Below are 19,558 nucleotides of genomic sequence, written 5' to 3' on the forward strand. Positions count from 1 at the left end.
AGGCCCACATTTCTTTTAAAGTGGCCCTCAAGACAGCCACTTTATTTTGGCAGCATCGTATTCCTCTCGTCGAGACGCGTCGAATCAACTATTTGTTGACCTTGAAAGGTTATTTTGAAAATTTGACCCCAGGTCAAGGTCATGACCTGACCGGAAAGGGTCATGTTGCATATCAGTCGATCCGTATCGTCGAGCTGAACACTTATGACATGTTTTCACCGCTCTAGCACGCCTCTATTAAAAGTTATAGCCAAAAAACTGCTGGCGACCGTTCATGACCTGAGATGACCTCAGCGGCACACAGAGGGGTTACATGCCAACCAGCAAAAACGCACGCAGAAAACGCATAGTGTAGCCAGGCCTTTACACAAAACATGCGTTTCTATTTTGTAAATTTATTTGCAATTTTGCTATTTGCTGTCAAATTAGGCAAGAAACGAAAGAATGTTTAAACTGAAGTGCACGTGACATTCAACAGCTGTTAAAGCATTTTTGAGAGTCGTTTTGAAAGTCACGAAAGGCAAGAGGCTGCTTTTTATTATTTCATGACAGTACGATGAATGATATTGTTTCTTTATATGCCATTAGTTACATTCTATAATGTAAGCAGATAAGTCTGTCGGCGAGCAGTGTAAATATGACAGTAAACAGTAAACAGTATGACAGTAAATATTCACGAAGATATTGGATCGAGGGCGACTCATTGTGCCGTCCTCGCTCGCCATAGAAACCACGATGCTTATCCTTAGAATCTGGAAAGAACTCGTGCGAAAAGAGGCCTCAAAAAGACTTCTTTTTGAATGCTTTAGTCCCAGAGAGGCATTTGTCGACGTGGTAAAAGCAGTCACGACACGAAGCTCCATCGTCAGAGATACCAGCTGCCCCAAGGGGCATGGATTCGCCCAAAGCTTGGAACGTATGTCAAGGGCCTTGTTTAGCCTGTTTGCAGGCAACATGGTGAGGGACATCAACAGCGCGATCCATGCCAAACGTGGAAACTGTGCAGCGAAGAAAACAACAGACGATAAGAGGCGTAAGCTATCCGGCATCAAGAAGAGCTAGAGCCTAGAGGTACTAGCACACACACGAAGAGGCGTGTGCGATCTCGCACATGTTGTCGAGAACTCAACTGAACTGTGGTAGTGCCTTCGTGCCTCGCCCTTTACCTATCCGGGCTAACCTCTGGAGATAGCCTACGGACTCCCATGGACTGTGGAAACTGTCATACGGCGCCGTCCCAGTCTGGCCGACCGGGCGTACCGTAGTCCCACGTGCGTGAGCGTGAGGACTGAGGAGTGTGGTGACCCACAATTGTGTTGAGTGCTCTTATGCCGTTGTTTTTTTTATACATAGGCTTGGTTTGTACAAGACGCTGGCGAAGAGGTTGGCATCGTGGGACTCTCCTCGGTTGGATGGGCATTCTTACTTTTCCTCGGGTTTGGGGTGGTCATCTAAAAAACTCTTGCCTGTTTTGGTCAAGCAGGCCAAAACGACTTTTATTCATGTGTTGTGCACCGTGCTCATACCGCGATGAAATGTGCTTTTCAAAACATGTATGTGGAAGCCAGTTATATTTGGTGATTTTCGAAGAAATATAAATAAGGTGTGCATGTGCGCACGTGCATTACTTTACCTTCGTCGACTGAGAAAAATTCATACACGGTCAGCATCATGGTCACACAACAAAAGCAACAAACAGCCACACACCAAATTTCATTGCAATCGGTCAGTCCGTTCCCGAGATATGACGGAAGGGTGTGCACGTGCGCGCGTGAGCACGCGCAGAGCCACAACTTTCTCGGTGCACGGCACCCTACTAGCCGGTCTATAGCGATGTGCCAAATATGAGTGCAATCGGTCCAGCCGTTCTCGAGATCTGGAAGCGGCACCCTGCACGTGCGCACGTGCAATATGGGTCCCAACTGCCTTGTGCACGGCACCCTTCTAACTGGTCCCTAACCGTGTACCAAATTTGAGCACCATCGGTCCAGCCGTTCTCGAGATCTGGAAGCGGCACCCTGCACGTGCGCACGTGCAATATGGGTCCCAACTGCCTTGTGCACGGCACCCTTCTAACTGGTCCCTAACCGTGTACCAAATTTGAGCGCCATCGGTCCAGCCGTTCTCGAGATCTGGAAACGACCCCTGCCCTGCACGTGCGCACGTGCAGCAGCACCCCATCTCTGGCACATGGATATACATTGCCCGGTGGGTGCGTATTTGTATGCCAAGTTTCAGCGCAATCGGCCGAGTGGTTACCGAGATATTGCAATTGTTACAAAACTGACACTTCTTCGTATTGCACGTGGCACGTGCATAAGGGGTCACCCACATGCATCGGGAATAGTCCAATACTTGGTAAAATGAATGAAGCTACCCTACAAAAATTACCGCATGTACATCGGTCAAGTGGTTGCTGAGATATAAGCCTCGCAAAAGCGCTACTTATGCAAAATACCCTGAACAGTGAACACCCCTGACTTTTCACGTGGCACGTGCTACGGCAGTCACCTAGACGCATCATGAGAAGTCAATTATGGGGCAGAAGGGATGGGGCTACCGAACAAAAAAGACCGCAGGCTAATCGGCCCAGTGGTTGCTGAGATATCAGCCTCTCAAAAGTGTTACAGGCCGCCTTTAAAAATAAGAGGCCAAAGTGGCCTCTTATTTTTGGCGCCAAAAACGAGTGTCCAATCCAGGTAGTTCATGTTATCTATGTCCCCACCTATCAGACCCCACACTGAAAACAATTAAACGGAGGTTTGGAGTAAACCAGTGCCTCACATAAACGCGTATTCGCAAAACCACCCTCCTAGGATTAAAATTAAATTCCATTGCAGGTTAGTCGTGCCCACTCTCAGCAAAAAAGAGAAAAAAAATGAACCGATCCGGCTTTCACAAATTACCCGCACAAGGCGTAGCGCATCATAACAACTCGCCTCCCAGTTTATCACGTTTAAGCCTGAAACAGACTCTTTCCGCAGTCAGGAAATCGCATGCGAGAGCCTATTCAAATACATGGAAGCACCCTCGCATCAATCGCACGCACCTCCCGCAAGCGATTGATGCGAGAAGAATTACAATGTATTTGAATAGGCTCTCGCATGCGATTTCCTGAACGCGGAAAGAATCTGTTTCAGCCTTTACACCTGATCGAAAATTTTCATGGCCCCACTCTCAGCGACCTTCAAGTGTAACCTCTTTCTCGAGGCAATGCCAGGGCAGAATGGTGATTCGACGCAGTGGCACACTTTCCAACTGTTTCGTGAATCCGTCCTTTCCATCTTCAGGATAGTTGAATCCTTCTCCACGCCTCAACCCCCTTTCCGGGCTGGACGGGCAACTATATATGTATTGCATTCGGGCAGATCACAAAGGAGCACGCCTGTAGCCGGGTGCAGTGAGTGCTTGGGAGGGGGAGGGGGGCTGGGTCATGGGTGGCCTGCCCACTGGCTGGGCTCAGTCTTAACGATTCCGTGCCCGCTTAGACAAATGTCTCCCCTAATTCCAATAATACTGCTGGCTCTAAAATGGTCTGATTCGATAAAAGGCCTATCCTAAGTAAGAAAACAAGCGTGTACTCCATACAGGGTTGTATACGACTCAATCAATAGCAATCAATTCAATCACGACAAATTTGGGAAACCAATCAAGTCAATCAAGTCAGAGCAGTTTTCGGGAATTAATTCAATCGACTCAAACGCGACAATGAAAGGAATCAATCGACTCAATCAAACGACTCAAACCAAGACATACATTAGGTTTTTTGCCCCACCAACTTGGAAAAGTGTCCATAGCAGTCTGATGTACCTACCTACCTACCTACCTACCTACAGAAGAAAGATAAAAATATTGTCATTTAAAATTATAAATTGCCATGCCATTCAAAGTTTCTATGTGATTAGGAAGGATACCTAGTGATGGACAGGTGGATCATGATATTGAGGTTCAATGGGTAGAATTGGAGCAGAAGTTTCATTTAATGGGTGCAAAATAACCCAGTAGTTGACTCGGCCCTTAACCCTAATCACCACCTTTCACCTAAAAGTTGTCAATTTAATTTTGGCCATATTCCAACTCCATTTACACTAAATATCAGATATTGCAGTTGAAAGTTGGCTGCTCGGATTTTGGCAGTGTTCGTGATTTGGCCATTTACCCTACACCATGTCTATTTTAATGGATAATATGCATCAATAACATATTAACCATAGGGAAATAGAAATAAATATCTTACCTGCATGTAACAGTTTCGGTTAGACAGAGACTGACGGGCAGCCTGAAAAATCTTTCCACACCATGTGCATTTGAGACGTGGGATGTTGTCAGATTAAGAAGGAAGAGATTTGAAGTATTTAGCGGTCCACGACTCTGGACGTGGCATGTCAATGCTAGGTACCTATGTAAAGAATTCAAAACATTTTATTGCAATACAATTTGAAACTGTTAGGACTGGGGGATAGGGATGAGGATTAAAAATATATTTAAAAGGAAATGGAGAGGACAGGGACTCTGGAACCACAGGATAAGTTAAGGACAAAGGAAGTAGGAACAAGGAAAATTAAAACGCGAAAACGGCACGGTGCGAGAAAACGTTTTGCCAATAAGTATGCTAAGCTTTTATAAATCCTTATTCTACGTCTTTTGATTTTTTGGTAAGATGACGTCATTGATTATCATGTAGTATGGTAGATCATCATAAAATAAATCGGTTGTACAACACCAATTTCGTTTTAATTATTATTTCATTTGAAATAAAACCACTTACTAATATTCGGTAAAATATTTTAAGGAAAATGAAATATATTAAATATGTTATGCTTAGGCTCTCAGGAGAAAAGGATCAACAAACGTTCTGCTGCAAATTAAACAATGCAGCAAATTAGCTATTAATTAGGTACCTAAACAACGTAATTAGTGAGACGAAAACGGCGCTTTTGTTTCAGCTATTTTTGTAGGGGTTTCTGATATTTGTAGAGTTCAGTGGGTTGTTTCTGATGAGATGTGGAGATGTGAATTATTAATTAATCACACTTTATTAGTATATAGGGCCTTGCACTTTATCATCTGGATTAAAAAAAAACGTTTCCTGCTGAGTGCAGAAAGGTAGGTAGGTGCATCGCCAAGTTCTATCACCAGGATTGGAGCAGTTATTGCAGTTGAAAGTCAAAGTTGGCTTAGTTGGCTGTTCATGTTTAGGACCTGTTCTTTATTTGGCCATGTACCCCATATTGCAGTTGTGATGACAAGCAGTTTTCAGAGTAGTTTTGTGATCTTTGATGTCATCAATTGGTGTCATTATTTTTCGTCAACTAAAACATTTGAACTTTCCATTCAATCGACTCAATCATACGAGTCACTCTAATTTTCGGGAATCAAATCAGTCAAACAGTCGCTAAAGTCAAACGAGTCAGTCAACCAGTCATCGCGAAAAGTCAATCGACTCAATCCAATCAACTCAAAATACGCGTTGAAACAAATCAATCAATTCAATCGACTTGATTGGTATACAACCCTGACTCCATATCAAGTAGCTTATTTATCTATGCAACTTGCAAGTTATGAATCCTAAAAATGACTATTTTCCCAGACGCCCTCATTACCCCTGCCGAAGGGCTCTGCTTCCCACAGAGGGGGCCTATCCCACTATTTGCCGACCCTCAGTTATTTTTTCTAACGTAAAGGTTGGTAGTCAGCAGATGGTATCCAGAGAATGGCAATGCCTATCTGTCGTCTGATACCAGACTACATCCCCGTTATTCATTATATACTATGTACATTGTACAATGTATGTACATAGTCGATCCAATTTTCAAAGGACCTAATTATCTCTCAGGTCCGTTAGCATCGCCGACCGTTTGATGCAGGTCCTCTTCCTACCATGCGATTTTCAGATGTATGGGAACACATTGCTTAGTGAACGAACTTCCCGATAATCTGTGAGAGAAAAAGAAAGGAGTGTTTGTAGCTGTTACAGGCAGTAAATGTGAAATATGTCGCAACATTTTAAGTGCAAACGCACCTTGCGCTTAACATACCTATACGCGTCCCTCATGACTACAAAACGAGAGAGAGAAAGAGAGAGAGAGAGAGAGAGAGAGAGAGGAGAGAGAGAGAGAGAGAGAGAGAGAGAGAGAGAGGGAGAGAGAGGGAGGGAGGAAGAGAGGTGGGGGAACGAGAAAGAGATGGAGGAAGATGGGAGAGAGAAAGAAAGAACCCACAGCGTATCACGAGTGAAGTCTATTGTTGATATTCATACTTTCCCTACCCTACCAATGTGCCCCTCGTTGCGTTTTCGCAACATCGCTGTCTTTCCGATGTGCCCTTCGTTGCGTTTCCGCAACGCCACCGTAGTCATATTTGAAAATTGTCACAAACCCTTTTTGCAGCATGATTTCTTAACAAAATGCATATCTAAGCTATTGTAGGGACTCTGCAGAATATGTTTACACAATCTTCATTACGATATTATTAAGCACTTAGCCTATTTATCTTGTTTTTCGTGGCGTCATCACTCACAAGACCTTCAACTTCCCTCTGGGAGCTCTAGACAGTAACTTACCGGCCGCACAGACTTGTAACTGCGTAGCATCATGCGCACAACCATGCTACACACGCTGAAACTTGTCTCATCGGTTAGCCGCCATTACATACTTCTCAAGCTTCGATCACGTCGACGCTTACTTGCGTTGCGAAAACGCAACGAAGGGCGTAAATGGGTTATATTTCACATGAGTATCGCGATATCTTATCAGTGTTGAGTGCTTTTTGACATGGAATGACATTATTTTTTACGGTCGTCAAGTTAGATGTAAGTGAATCCTAATCTATAATCTAAGATTCGGAATCAGGCGAGCCCCTACGATTTGGACCAAACCTGGTCAGTGGATAGTACGTAACGTCCTGATTACGATGCATCCAAAATCTAAGCTCGGCCCGCCATATTTACGAAGTTACGGATGTTTGAATTTCAAGGTCATTCGGGAGAGCCCCTACGATTTCCGTCAAAATTTGTGTAAGGACACTCTAGGTGCTCTTCATTACGAATATCACAAAATTTAAGCTCGGCCCGCAATATTTACGAAGTTACGGATGTTTCAATTTCAAGGTCATTCGAGAGAGCCCCTACGATTTCCGTCAAAATTTGTGTACGGACACTCTAGATGCTCGTCATTACGAATATCACAAAATTTAAGCTCGGCCGGCCATATTTACGAAGTTACGGAGTCACAAAGTTACGGAATTTCAAGGTCATTCGGAGAGCCCCTCCGATTTTCGTCAAAATTTGTATGCGGACACATTACATGCCCCTCATTACGAATATCGTAAAAGCTAAGCTCGGCCCGCACTATTTCAAAAGTTAGAGATGTTTGAATTTCAGTGAGTTTCAAACGTCAGTAACTTTTGAAATAGTGCGGGCCGAGCTTAGCTTTTACGATATTCGTAATGAGGAGCATGTAATGTGTCCGCATACAAATTTTGACGAAAATCGGAGGGGCTCTCCGAATGACCTTGAAATTCCGTAACTTTGTGACTCCGTAACTGGAAAAATATGGCGGGCCGAGCTTAACTTTTATGATATTTGTAATGAGGAGGATGTAATATGTCCGTATACCAATTTTGACGGAAATCGCAGGGGCTCACCCAAATGACCTTGAAATTCAAACCTCCGTAACTTCGTAAATATTGCGGGCCGAGCTTAAATTTTGCGATATTCGTAATAAGGAGCATCTAGAGTGTCCGTACACAAATTTTGACGGAAATCGCAGAGGCTCTCCCAAATCACCTTGAAATTCAAACATCCGTAACTTCGTAAATATGGCGGGCCGAGCTTAGATTTTGGGTGCATCGTAATCAGGACGTTACGTACTATCCACTGACCAAGTTTGGTCCAAATCGTAGGGGCTCACCTGATTCCGAATCTTAGATTATATATTAGGATTCACTTACATCTAACTTGACGACCGTTTATTTTTTGAAGTTATGGCACGTCTTACAAAAGAATCTGCCATCTCGAAAAAGGGCCATCCGTTGACTTATTAACGCTACAAAATTATACAGATGAACCACCACAAAAATACTAAAACAGTATCTACCTACACGCCACAAAAGTGCCTCTCTACATCATATGTATGTATTGAGCACATATGTATGTATTGAGACTTGAGAGACAATATTAACAGTGCGCTCATGTTGGTACAGTCTTACTATACGCCCCTACAGTCTACAGATCCCTACGGCTATACACAACATCTTTATGACAAATAGAACGATCCATCAGATGTGCTAATGCCGACGAACGTCGTAAAAATATATGGCAAAATAACAAAAATAAATCCCGTCCCGTCCCGTCCCGTCCCGTCCCGTCCCGTCCCCCCCTCTCTCTCTCTCTCTCTCTCTCTCTCTCTCTCTCTCTCTCTCTCTCTCTCTCTCTCTCTCTCTCTCTCTCTCGCTCTCTCTCTCTCTCTCTCTCTCTCTCTCTCTCTCTCTCTCTCTCCGTCCCGCCCCCCTCTCTCTCTCTCTCTCCCTCTCTCTCTCTCTCTCTCTATCTCTCCCCCTCTCTCTCCCTCTCTACCTGCCTCTCTTCCTGAGACTCTCCTTAGAATGCTCGACATTTAGGTATAGTGTGTGTTTTTTTTTAACGGCTGCATCAACTATCAAGAAACAAAGAGTCGAGACAACTAAGCAATAAAGCATGAAACAACTTTGGCCTGACCTCCAGACAGCAACCAAAATCGATAACCTCAACACCCGTGAAATTCCGTGTCGCTGGGCTGTTGGAAGGCCGGTCGGCCGACCCATAGGTGTTAGATCGTCAAACGACTGTCATTTGATATTGGCAACGGCCGTCCGACGACACAAGTGGGGACTGATGACGTCACCAGGGGGACTAATGACGTCATGAGGTGGATAATCTGCCCAGCACAACACAGAGTAGTTTACTTTTAGTTTGTTATTTAGTGTTTGCAGTCAGCAGAGAGTTACCATTATATCAAAATACCATTATACCATTATAGTGTCAACATTACTCCTGGCCCGCACATACTATTCCTTTGTTCTAAAAGGCTTAGAAAAAGACGATTACAGGGTAGATCTGAGATAGCGTGGAAAATGATGTTTTCAAAATGTGGAAATGCCATCCAATAATAGCTGTTTATCGACGGGAACTGTTTTCTTTTTCTTTTTAACCCGCGCCCTGCTGGGGGTCCTGGATTTCCACGCCCTGCTGGGGGGGGGTGTTTGAACACCCCCCCCTTGTAACTCGGCTCCTGGGCCACGTAGCGATACGCGGAAGGCGGCGTTCGAAAGAGCGTAAAAAATAATGACGAAATCACTTCGGTCAATTTTTTGGTCAGGTCAAAGGTCAGGTCACCAGAGGTCATTGAAGGCAAAATTTCGCCGATTTCCAGGTCGAATGTCGAAAATTTCCAAGAAGCCAACGCATAACTCGGGAACCAATAGAGCTACAGCGCCGCGGAAAAGCGCATTCGATAGCCCTATTAACGCCCTTTCTGAGTAATTCTCTCAGATTTGACATAAGGTCAACGGTTTTGCCTGCAGGGGGCAAAAACTGCAAAAATAGCCGATATTTTCGAAAACAGTTTTTCTGCAATAACTTTTGACCCAAGCCTTGTACGAGCTTACTTTTACCGGCATCGTGTTCCTCTCGTCAAGACGCATCGATTGAACTATAACTTGACCTTGAAAGGTCAACTTGAAAATTTGACCTCAGGTCAAGGTCATGACCTGACCAAAAAGGGTCATGTTGCATATCAGTCGATCCGTATCGTCGAGCTGAACACATCTAAGGCGTTTTCATCGCTCTAGCATGCCTCTATCAAAAGTTATTTGCGAAAAACTGCTAGATACCATTCGTGACCTAAGATGACCTCAGGGCATAAACAAGGGTCACGGACACCATTTTCATGTTCAGTGTGTCTGAACCATTTGTAATTCGATGTTTGGGAGTGTTTATAATGTCTTTTGTCTAAAAGAGGCGCATTTCAATTTTCTCCCATTGACTTATAATGGGGAGGTCGCAAAATTGACCTGACCTTAGGTCACCGATATCAAAATTCCGAGATATACATTTTATAGATACTGTTACCCTTATCAATCGCTGAAAGTTTCAAAGCGATCGGCCACTCGGTGTAGCTATGACAGACATTGAAACTTTTTATGAGGTGAGGTCACTTCAAGTGACCTGGTGACCTGACCTTGAATGACCTTGGTCTGAAATTTTCACAACATGTGTAGAATTGATGTATGATAAGGTGTACCAAAAACGGCGGCGCTCCGCGCCGCCGTTTTTGAGATATTCGCTAAAAACCACAAGGGGGGTGTTCAAACACCCCCCCCCCCAGCAGGGCGCGGGTTAAGCTTTTTCTCAGAGCCTGCCTCTAAGAAAGAATCCCTATGGGATGGATTGATAGCCATGCATTCCCGTGTATGTATGTGTATGTATGGGTATGAACTATGAGGTGAGGTACAGCCAGAGGATATCAAAATGAAATGCAATGTCAGCAAGCTTGGCTGGCACCCCGGCCACCCATAGAAAATCCTTCCCTCTCTAACTAGATCCAGGCCAGCGCTTAATTCTCAAGACAGATTTGATTCCTGCGGGGCATATCACTGACAACGTCCATCGGGAGACAAACTTTTCCACATCCCGGGAAGCAATATTGCGCAATGGGGATCGAACGCCCCGACTCCAGCTCTGTAAGTTCATCAGTCTCTAAGGCCCGCTGATCTGATGACAGACAAGGCAGTTAGTGTTATATACTGCAGTCATGCATACTGAAGAGCCGAACTTTTCGACAAGTTTCAGCTGGGTGACAATAAGCTTGGGGTGCTCTTACGGCCTAGTTCAAGAAACCTTGCCGATGGTGTGGGTAGGGACTCGCGCCTCAGCACACAAAGCCCATCCTACTATGCAATGCATTTTCGACGGTCCCCAATCCCGTCCAATCTCCACCATTCGTCGTTTCTTCGCTTCACAAACAGCCTTCTCCCAAAGCGTCTGAGGTTGGGACCCACAACCCACGCTGTGCGCTCGTTGCTCGAACGAGTTTGTGTGCGACTTGCGTCACCCTCACGCACACCTCCCGCGCCAAAACTGACACCATTTGGCGCCAAACACCGCGGCGGGTAATGGAGCCATCATTGTTGACAAATTATTGTGCGTGCGCTGACTCAAATTGGGTGTGATGTGGATAAGACGACAAACGGTCGGTGATACCCGTGTGGCCTACACACAGTGGGGAGAGTGAGAGAGAGAGAGGAGAGAGGATAGAGAGAGAGGGGGATAGATAGAAAGAGAGAGAGAGAGAGAGAGAGAGAGAGAGAGAGAGAGAGAGAGAGAGAGAGAGAGCGAGAGCGAGAGCGAGAGCGAGAGCGAGAGCGAGAGCGAGAGAGAGAGAGAGAGAGAGAGAGAGAGGAGAGAGAGAGAGAGAGAGAGAGAGAGAGAGAGAGAGGGAGAGAGATATATAGGGAGAGGGAGAGGGAGAGGGAGGGAGGGAGAAGGAGAAGGAAATAGAGACGGACGGAAACAGAGGCGCCAACAGAGACAGAGACAGAGACTGAGATAGAATGACTAAGAGTACCTATTTTGTGCCGAGGAAACGGTAGCCTCTGCAATCTGCATATGCGTAGATATACAGTACACGTTCAAATAGCTATAGCTAATGCAACATGTTTATTCGTCGCGAATATGGTGTGCCATATTGCAAGGAACCGTTCCATAGCTCAATCCAAAACTCGTGTGGCGTAGCACGCACTGGCAAAGGCGCTGGGTCGATGCCAGAAAAGAAGCAATGTAACGCTGGATTACTACGTGCGTGACCAACTACATGGGTCGATGCTCACATGTTACAAGCTCGTAAATACAGATGCGTTGTTCCAAGAAGCGAGTAGAAAGCTCCCCTCCCCTAACTGCAGTCTAAATGCAGTCATCACCACGCATAGCTGATGTGCCATGTCATGAACGAACTGATACCACTGACGCCAGGCCTGCATCTGATATAGCTACACTATGCCTGCTATTTGATTCCTCTTCTATCCGTACAAACAAAACTCCCTCGCAAGGAGACACGTGTTTCACGACGCGCTGTCACATTTACGGCCCATCTCCCTCGTCTTCGACCAAGGTCAGAGGTCACAATTAATCGGTGCACACCCCTCTGCGTGGATGGTTCGGTGACACGCATGGGGTCAAAGGTCAGGCGGTCATTTCGCCACGGGCGTGTTGACACCACTCAACCCCTAGCGTAAACCTTGTTTGAAGTAGTAAAAGCCATCCCATCGGATATTACGAGCGAACAGGCCTCCCAGACAGAAGGCTCAAGACGGTGCAGAAATCCCGATGGTAGTGTTGAATTTAACTATCTTGAATGGGCACTTGGTAATAAATTCGTTTATGATTCCACCGGTATCTTCAACCGATAGGCTGCATGGAAGTACTATAACTAATAAGTATATAAAAAACAAAGCATTTTTGAGGGATAATTGATTTTCTCTTTTCATAAAAACACTCCTGATCTAAGGTGGATTTTGCTAACAGGAAAATTGTTGGCTATGATATCTTTTTTGTTGCCAAAAGTCGCTTCCGAATTTCGCCAGCCACGCGAAAAAATAGCCGCCGATGTGAAAGAATAATATCAGCGGGCCAAACTCATATGCATTGACATCAGCGGTTTTTTCGCATGGCTGATTAAACTTGTTAAACAGGAGATAAAATCTCCGACAGATAGCGACATCCCGTTGGAAAATTGACCTCTGGTGTGTTAATTCTGCATCGACACGTGTGTGTTCAATCATGCATGGACACGTACATTTCACAGTGAACACATTTAAACTTTAATTTCTTGAAGCTGTCTCTTCGGAGCAAGCCTCAAGTACGAACCTAGTTCCGATCTTAGACAAAGACCGTGTCCGCCCCTAGAGAGCCATGACACGGAATTGAGAGCACCAGACTCACGACAGGCGTGGAAGTGCACTGTGCGATATTTTTGGACACAACTGCGCCCGCAAACGCAATCTAGCGAGGCGAAAGACGTTTGCAGTATTTAACAAGGGACAACGCAATTTTCGCTCCCGAAATAGCCGCGCAGGTGCTATGCTGCACCGAGAATAGCACACTGAGTTCTTGTTTGCACCTTTCGTGGGCTAACATCGTTTTCCGGTGTAAATTGCACTTGAAGGTGCAGATGATGCAGGGCTTTGTTTGATGTAGGAATTCTATTGGCTGGGTATGGTCGAAATGGATTGTAACCTGGCAGTCAGGGATGCGGAGCCGTGGAAATTTCAGACGGCTCCGGCTCCGGCTCCGGCTCCGGAGAAAAAAATCGGCTCCGGCTCCGGCTCCGGCTCCGGGTGAAATGGTATGGCGGCTCCGGCTCCGGCTCCGGCTCCGAGTAAAATGGTCCGGCTCCGGCGGCTCCGGCTCCGGCGGCTCCGGCTCCGACTCAGTACATCCCCTACGCAATCAATTAAATACGGGTGGAAGAAAAATTGGATTGGTTATACGCGTTACTCTTTGCCATGACCGGCTCACCGCGTCCCCGCGCAAACGCACCTCGGAGAGAACTGGCAGAACAAAGGGCTAGGAAGCGATGGCATTGGAAACGCAGTCGCCGCGAATCGGATCGGAGTTCAGTGAACCATCGTAAGCTGACACCCGTCTCGGCTGCATTGGGGGGTGAGGGGTGGGGGGGGGATGAGACGGTGCTGGGAGTCGCAGTCCACTGCACTGGTTTGAAAACAATGGCCGTCACCTGATGACTGGTCCTCATGTTCTGGGGATGCAGTAGACGTGGGGGGGGGGGGGGGAAGAGCAAACAGGAAGTTGTTTGCGTACTGTGGGATACTGGGGATATTCGGATTTTTTCATTCACTTGATGGCCCATGACGTAAGTACCATATCGTTTTACTGCCTTGTACTGTCAAACCGAACTAGGTCAATTATTTTTTTCCTCTTCAAAAAATAAAAAGGAGCCGGAGTCGCCCCCTTTTTTGGCGGCTCCGGCTCCGGCTCCGGCTCCGGGCTATATTGTTTCACGGCTCCGGCTCCGGCTCCGGCTCCGGGCAAAATATGCCGGCTCCGGCGGCTCCGGCTCCGACTCCGGCTCCGGCTCCGCATCCCTGCTGGCAGTCGATTAAAAGGTGTTCAGTGCGCATAATTTGTATGCTGGCATGATTTTATTGCGTAATTTTTGTGACTCAAAATGTTCCAAACACCTTAACCACGAGTTATGTTGGCGCATATGGCTGGCTCGGGCCTCTTCCTAGTTCCTTCCTTGTTGACTTCACCTAAATCCAAGTGAATTACCTCACATAAATAAGTGATCGATATCTGCACAGGTGACTTATGATAGCACGTCTTTAGCATCAGGGTAGTTTGTGATCATTAAAGGATAATGCAAGGAAAGAGGTGGCTGATGATGAAATATGAAAAATGCTGAAATACTTAGAAAATGGCATACAAAAAACGTGAAGTCAAGCATAATAATGGCGTGAGTATGAAAGAGGGCAAGTTCATGGCGTATAACCGTAATAAACCTATGCATGTGAAAACACCACAACTACCTCTCGATATCCATTTATCCAATTTGTTTCACACTCCAATTTATTTGTTGTATGCTCGATCATAGCGACGTTAAAATTACCAGACAAACCCAGTGACGTCTCAGCCTAGCATCTCTATCAGCCCCTTCGTCGTAGGCAGGCACCGAACATTCAGCTAGACCTCTCTCAGATGGATTGGGTTCGCCAAAATAGACCACTATCGGCCCTTGAACTGAGTGCACAGGACAAGCGTCTGAATGGACGCCTGCGTAGTTTGCAATGCAAAGCAGACTGGCACCAAAATAGACCAGACTGTGCACGCAAGCGTAAAACAAAGTAGAAAACTTGGCACAGAATAGCTAAAATTAGTAGATGGGACAAAAGCAGAGAACGGCTTAAGTGGAGTACAATCATGAAAATAAGGGTAGCAGAATGGCTCGTCTTACGGACCACACCAAAATAGACGTAGAAATGGGGTCTGAAATAGAATGAAACAAGCCCCACGATGCTAAAGCCTCAAACCATTTTAGAGTGAGCCTAATTCAGGATTTTACAGGTACCTACCAGTCTTATTTTCAAAAGCACCAGCCACAAAAGCACCCTGGCTACTCCATCAGCCGGGTGGACCGACCTGACGGCCGAGGCTTTGGCGGCGTCGCCATCATCACCAAAGCGGACCTTACGCCTGTAGCACTGAAGCCACCAAGCTCGCAGTGCCCGGACAGTCTTCTGGAATCGCAGTGGGCATTGTTGAAATTACCAAAAAATCGCAATCTGATTGTCTGCTCGGTGTACCGACCGCCGCGTTATTCCGCGACCGCACTGCGTGCGGATTTTACAGACTTGGAAACCCAGCTTCAGCGTGTCCTTATCGACCACCCCAACGTCCCGTTTGTTATATGCGGCGATCTGAATTGTGACTTGTTAAAGAGCGCAAGCTCTCCCGCCCGTCAACACATCAGCGAGTTCCTGTCTGACTACTCCCTGGATCAACTCGTGACAACATCAACATTCACTACCGGTTCTCTCTTGGACGTGTGCATTGTACAAAACCGAAAATTTGTGCGTTCTTATAGCGTAGTCCATTGCCATTTCAGCCCACACAAACTCATCCACGTGACCGTCGACGTGCCTAAGCAGCGCCTAAAACCAACTGTCATCCAATCTAGATCACTTAACCAAGCGGACGTTCACTCTATCAACCAAGAGCTGCTGAGTGTCGATTGGCAGGAAGTTTATAACTCGACGTCTGTTGCTGACAAGTGGCAGGTCTTTTTAGACAACTTTCTACCTGTCTTCGACGACCATGCCCCCCTCAAAAATGTGCTGATAAGAAATCCTACAGCGCCCCCTGTATCTGCCGCCACCCGCGACATTATGTCCAGACGTCGCTCCGCGTTACGTCGGCTAGGCCGCGAGTCTCCCGAGTATAAGGCTCTTAACCGCTCCGTCCGTGCCGCCTTACGCCGAGACCGCCGTCACGTCCTCCAAAACGAGATCAGCGAGCGTGGGGTAAACAAAGTCTGGCAAAGCATCAAATCAGTGATCGCCGGAAAGAAAGATGGTCCAAATATTCAGCCCGATCTATCTCCCGACGATCTGAACTCCTTCTTCGTCTCTGTCGGGCCCCGCATTGCCGCCGAACTGAGTACCCAAAACAACGATACTGATCTAAATGTACGTCTACCCCGTGTCGGCGCATGCAGCTTTAGGCCGAGGGCCATCACTCTCGGGGAACTCGGACTCACAGTGTTCAACATGCGAAACTCTGCCGCGCGTGGCACTGACGGTATATGCATCCGCATGTTAAAAGTATGCTTCCAAACTATTGGCGACATCATTTTACACATCATCAACGTCTCAATAACCCGTTCCGACATTCCTGACCCCTGGAAACACTCTATCGTTCAACCGATCTTCAAGTCTGGCAACCCATCTGACCCCAGCAATTTCAGACCGATCTCCCTAGTTCCCGTAATCATGAAAATCATCGAGCGTGTAATCCATCAGCAGCTCTATCACTATCTCACCCATAACCACCTTCTTTCGTCTACCCAACACGGATTCCGCCCCCGACACTCCACTGAGACTGCGCTGCTGTCAGTCACAGATAGCATCCTTGCCGCCACCGATAGGGGTGAGATCTCAATGCTATGCCTCATAGACCTCAGCAAATGTTTTGACGTCATTGACCATGAACTCCTTGTCAAAAAGCTCCAAATCTACGGTATTGAGACCTCCTGGTTTTCCGCTTATCTTCAGGGACACACGCAGAGTGTATCCCTGAAAGACAAAACCGGCCGTAAGATAACCTCTCGACCGCTCCCAAACACCGTAGGAGTTTTCCAGGGTTCGGCTCTGGGTCCCCTCCTCTTCACTATATTCTCCAACGACCTCTCACTATTTGCCGGAGACGCCACCGCTTATCAGTACGCAGACGACACCCAGATATTGGTGAGCGGCCCACGCAACGACATCAGGAGTCTCATCTCGCGCATGGAGGCATCGCTAGAGTCACTTAACGCATGGTTCTGCGCACACGCCCTGAAAGTCAACGCTTCTAAAACTCAACTGATGGTATTCGGTAGCCGACAAAACCTACGTAACCTGCCTCGCTTCAAAATCTCTTTCCGTGACGCTGAGCTCCTGCCGTGCGCGCAGGTGGGAAACCTAGGTGTTGTATTCGACGGCGCACTCACCTGGGAAGCACACGTGGCCGAGCTGAGCCGTCGCTGCACGGGCGTACTGATCGGCCTCTCCCACGCACGACACTGCCTCCCAGACGGTATCCTCAAAACGATCGTGACTGCACTCGTCATCTCGCGCGTCCAGTACTGCCTCACTGTATATGGAAACGGCTCCCAGAAAAACTTCGACCGACTCCAAAAAATTCTAAACTTTGCAGCACGGGTCATATTCGGCCGCCGGAAATTCGATCACGTCTCTGGCCTCCGCGATTCACTCGGATGGATGCCTCCGAAAGCTATGGCCGATGTTAAAACCATGGTAACTGCGCAGAAAATAATAAGCAACGGCGAGCCCGAAGCACTAGCTGCCATCTTCACGAATAACAGTGACGCGCGAGAGAGATCCACACGACAGGACCACCTCTTCCACCTTCCACGCTCGCGGCTCGAGACTGGCAAGCGACGGTTCGCCTACCGGGCCGCGGCGCTACTCAACAGTCTGCCTCCCGGTGTCATCGAACAGCGCCCCGCCCAATTCGCCCGTGCGGCCAAGGCTGCAGTCTGTCCGGCGATGACGACCGCCCGACGATGACCCGTGTCAGGGGAAGGAGGTGCGACATCCGTGTGCGGTGTGCTGTCTTGAATCGTCCGTTTGTATATAGAGAGAGCGAATGTCCAGCGATTGAATTTGTATGCCTGTGTTTCTTGTCCCCGCATGTTTTTGTCTGTGCCCGACTCAGACTCTGGACTGTAATCGCCACGCCCCGCGTGGATTGTCCATGAAGGTAATACAATACAATACAAATAGGTTGGGTCGAGGCTAATGAGTCTCTAAATCACATTACTACAGCGTTCACTAAAGGACTTTAGAGTTCCTGATGATAAAATAAATATCAAAAATATCAAATATTATGAAAACTCCTACTCACAGTTGAAGGACTACTGAGTAGCAATTCATAATCACCTTACCATCAGTGGATTACTATTCCCAGAAATACCTACACTCCACCGTAAATTGGTTTTCCAGGAAAACGGGGTAAGTCATGAGGGGAGGGGAGATTACTTGCCAGCGTATCGAAGGGGGTATACCGTACAAATAGGTTGCAATAATCCATATCCATGTAACATGACAATGTGCGAATTGAGCAAACTAACCATTTACTAGATATACTAAATGTCGATCAATTAAAAATAACGTAATTGATAATGACGCGCACCTTCCTTTTCACTTTACTAGCCGTATAGACCATATGACGATCTATTCAAAGCTTCATTTAAAACAAAATACATTTAGCATACCTTTCTTGTCGACGCCATCATCCTGCGAGTCTGGGTCGCCGTCCCCTGCTCCGGGCACGACGATGGCGGGCAGCGTCCGCGAACGCACCAACTGAGGTCGTGAGGTGGCCGGCAGACCGGACTCGGTCACTTGACTGCGAACGAGAGGGGCAGGGATTAAAACGGGGGTAAATGTAGGGTTACAGCGGGGGTTAACGTAGGGGTTGAACAGGGGTAAACGTAGGGGTAAAACAGGGGTAAACGTAGGGGTTAAACAGGGGTAAGCGTAGGGGTTAAACAGGGGTAAATGTAGGGTTAAACAGGGGTAAAGGTAGGGTTACAACAGGGGTAAACGTAAGGGTTAAACTTGGGTTGATGTAGGCCAGAGGTGGGTCGACATAGGGACCAGACATCGGGTCAATATCGGGTCAAGTTTGGGCCAATATTGACACCAAATCTGGTTTAAACCGGAAACAGGCAGGGGTCAACATAAAGACTAGGGTGGCACTTAGCAATAGGGTGAATTTTATATCATCCGATTTTTATGCGTGCGGGTAGTTTTCTGGTTCCATTCCCGTAAAAAATAATGTGTGCAAAATGATTTTGAAAAATATTGATATTTAGGGGTCGCGAATTGAGGCCAAAGTTAACATTTTTGGGGAAAAATCCAACTTTTTGGAAACTACTTTAAACCTTTTTGGAATGACATATGTGGTCATTAAGCGTCATTTCTGACGTATTTTGACCTTTATTTGTTTAACAATTGTTTATCCCATCACTTCCGGCCGATCGTAGCCAGTCCAGGTCAGGCCAAGACGGGTCTGATCTGGGCTGTTTTACCCATGTCAGGCCTGTTTTGGCCTTCGACCGGTGCCTCCTCACAGTGGAGGTCATATCCTCTGAATAGTGTGAGGAGTGACCGGTCTCTCCTGTTCCAAAGGGAGGACGAGCCCTACGGTTCTATCGGTTCTTGAGACATGCTCCTTTTCTGTCAAAGAGAATGTTAAGAAGTTGGAGTCAGTCTATCGCCG

General features: G+C 46.8%; 1 protein-coding gene across 1 annotated transcript in view; it reads right to left on the reverse strand.

Moving 5' to 3' along the window:
• Nucleotides 1-19,558, reverse strand: part of LOC122375110 — a gene marked incomplete at its 3' end in the record, with an annotated part of 87,529 nt that overhangs the window by 23,027 nt on the left and 44,944 nt on the right. The window contains exon 3 of the mRNA XM_043354304.1: nucleotides 18,549-18,682. Within this exon, the coding sequence (XP_043210239.1) occupies nucleotides 18,549-18,682 (134 nt within the window). The remainder of the gene's footprint in view (nucleotides 1-18,548; nucleotides 18,683-19,558) is intronic.

Source organism: Amphibalanus amphitrite, unplaced genomic scaffold (genome assembly GCF_019059575.1).
Source record: "Amphibalanus amphitrite isolate SeventyFive unplaced genomic scaffold, NRLGWU_Aamphi_draft 001777F_arrow, whole genome shotgun sequence".
NCBI lineage: Eukaryota > Metazoa > Arthropoda > Thecostraca > Balanomorpha > Balanidae > Amphibalanus > Amphibalanus amphitrite.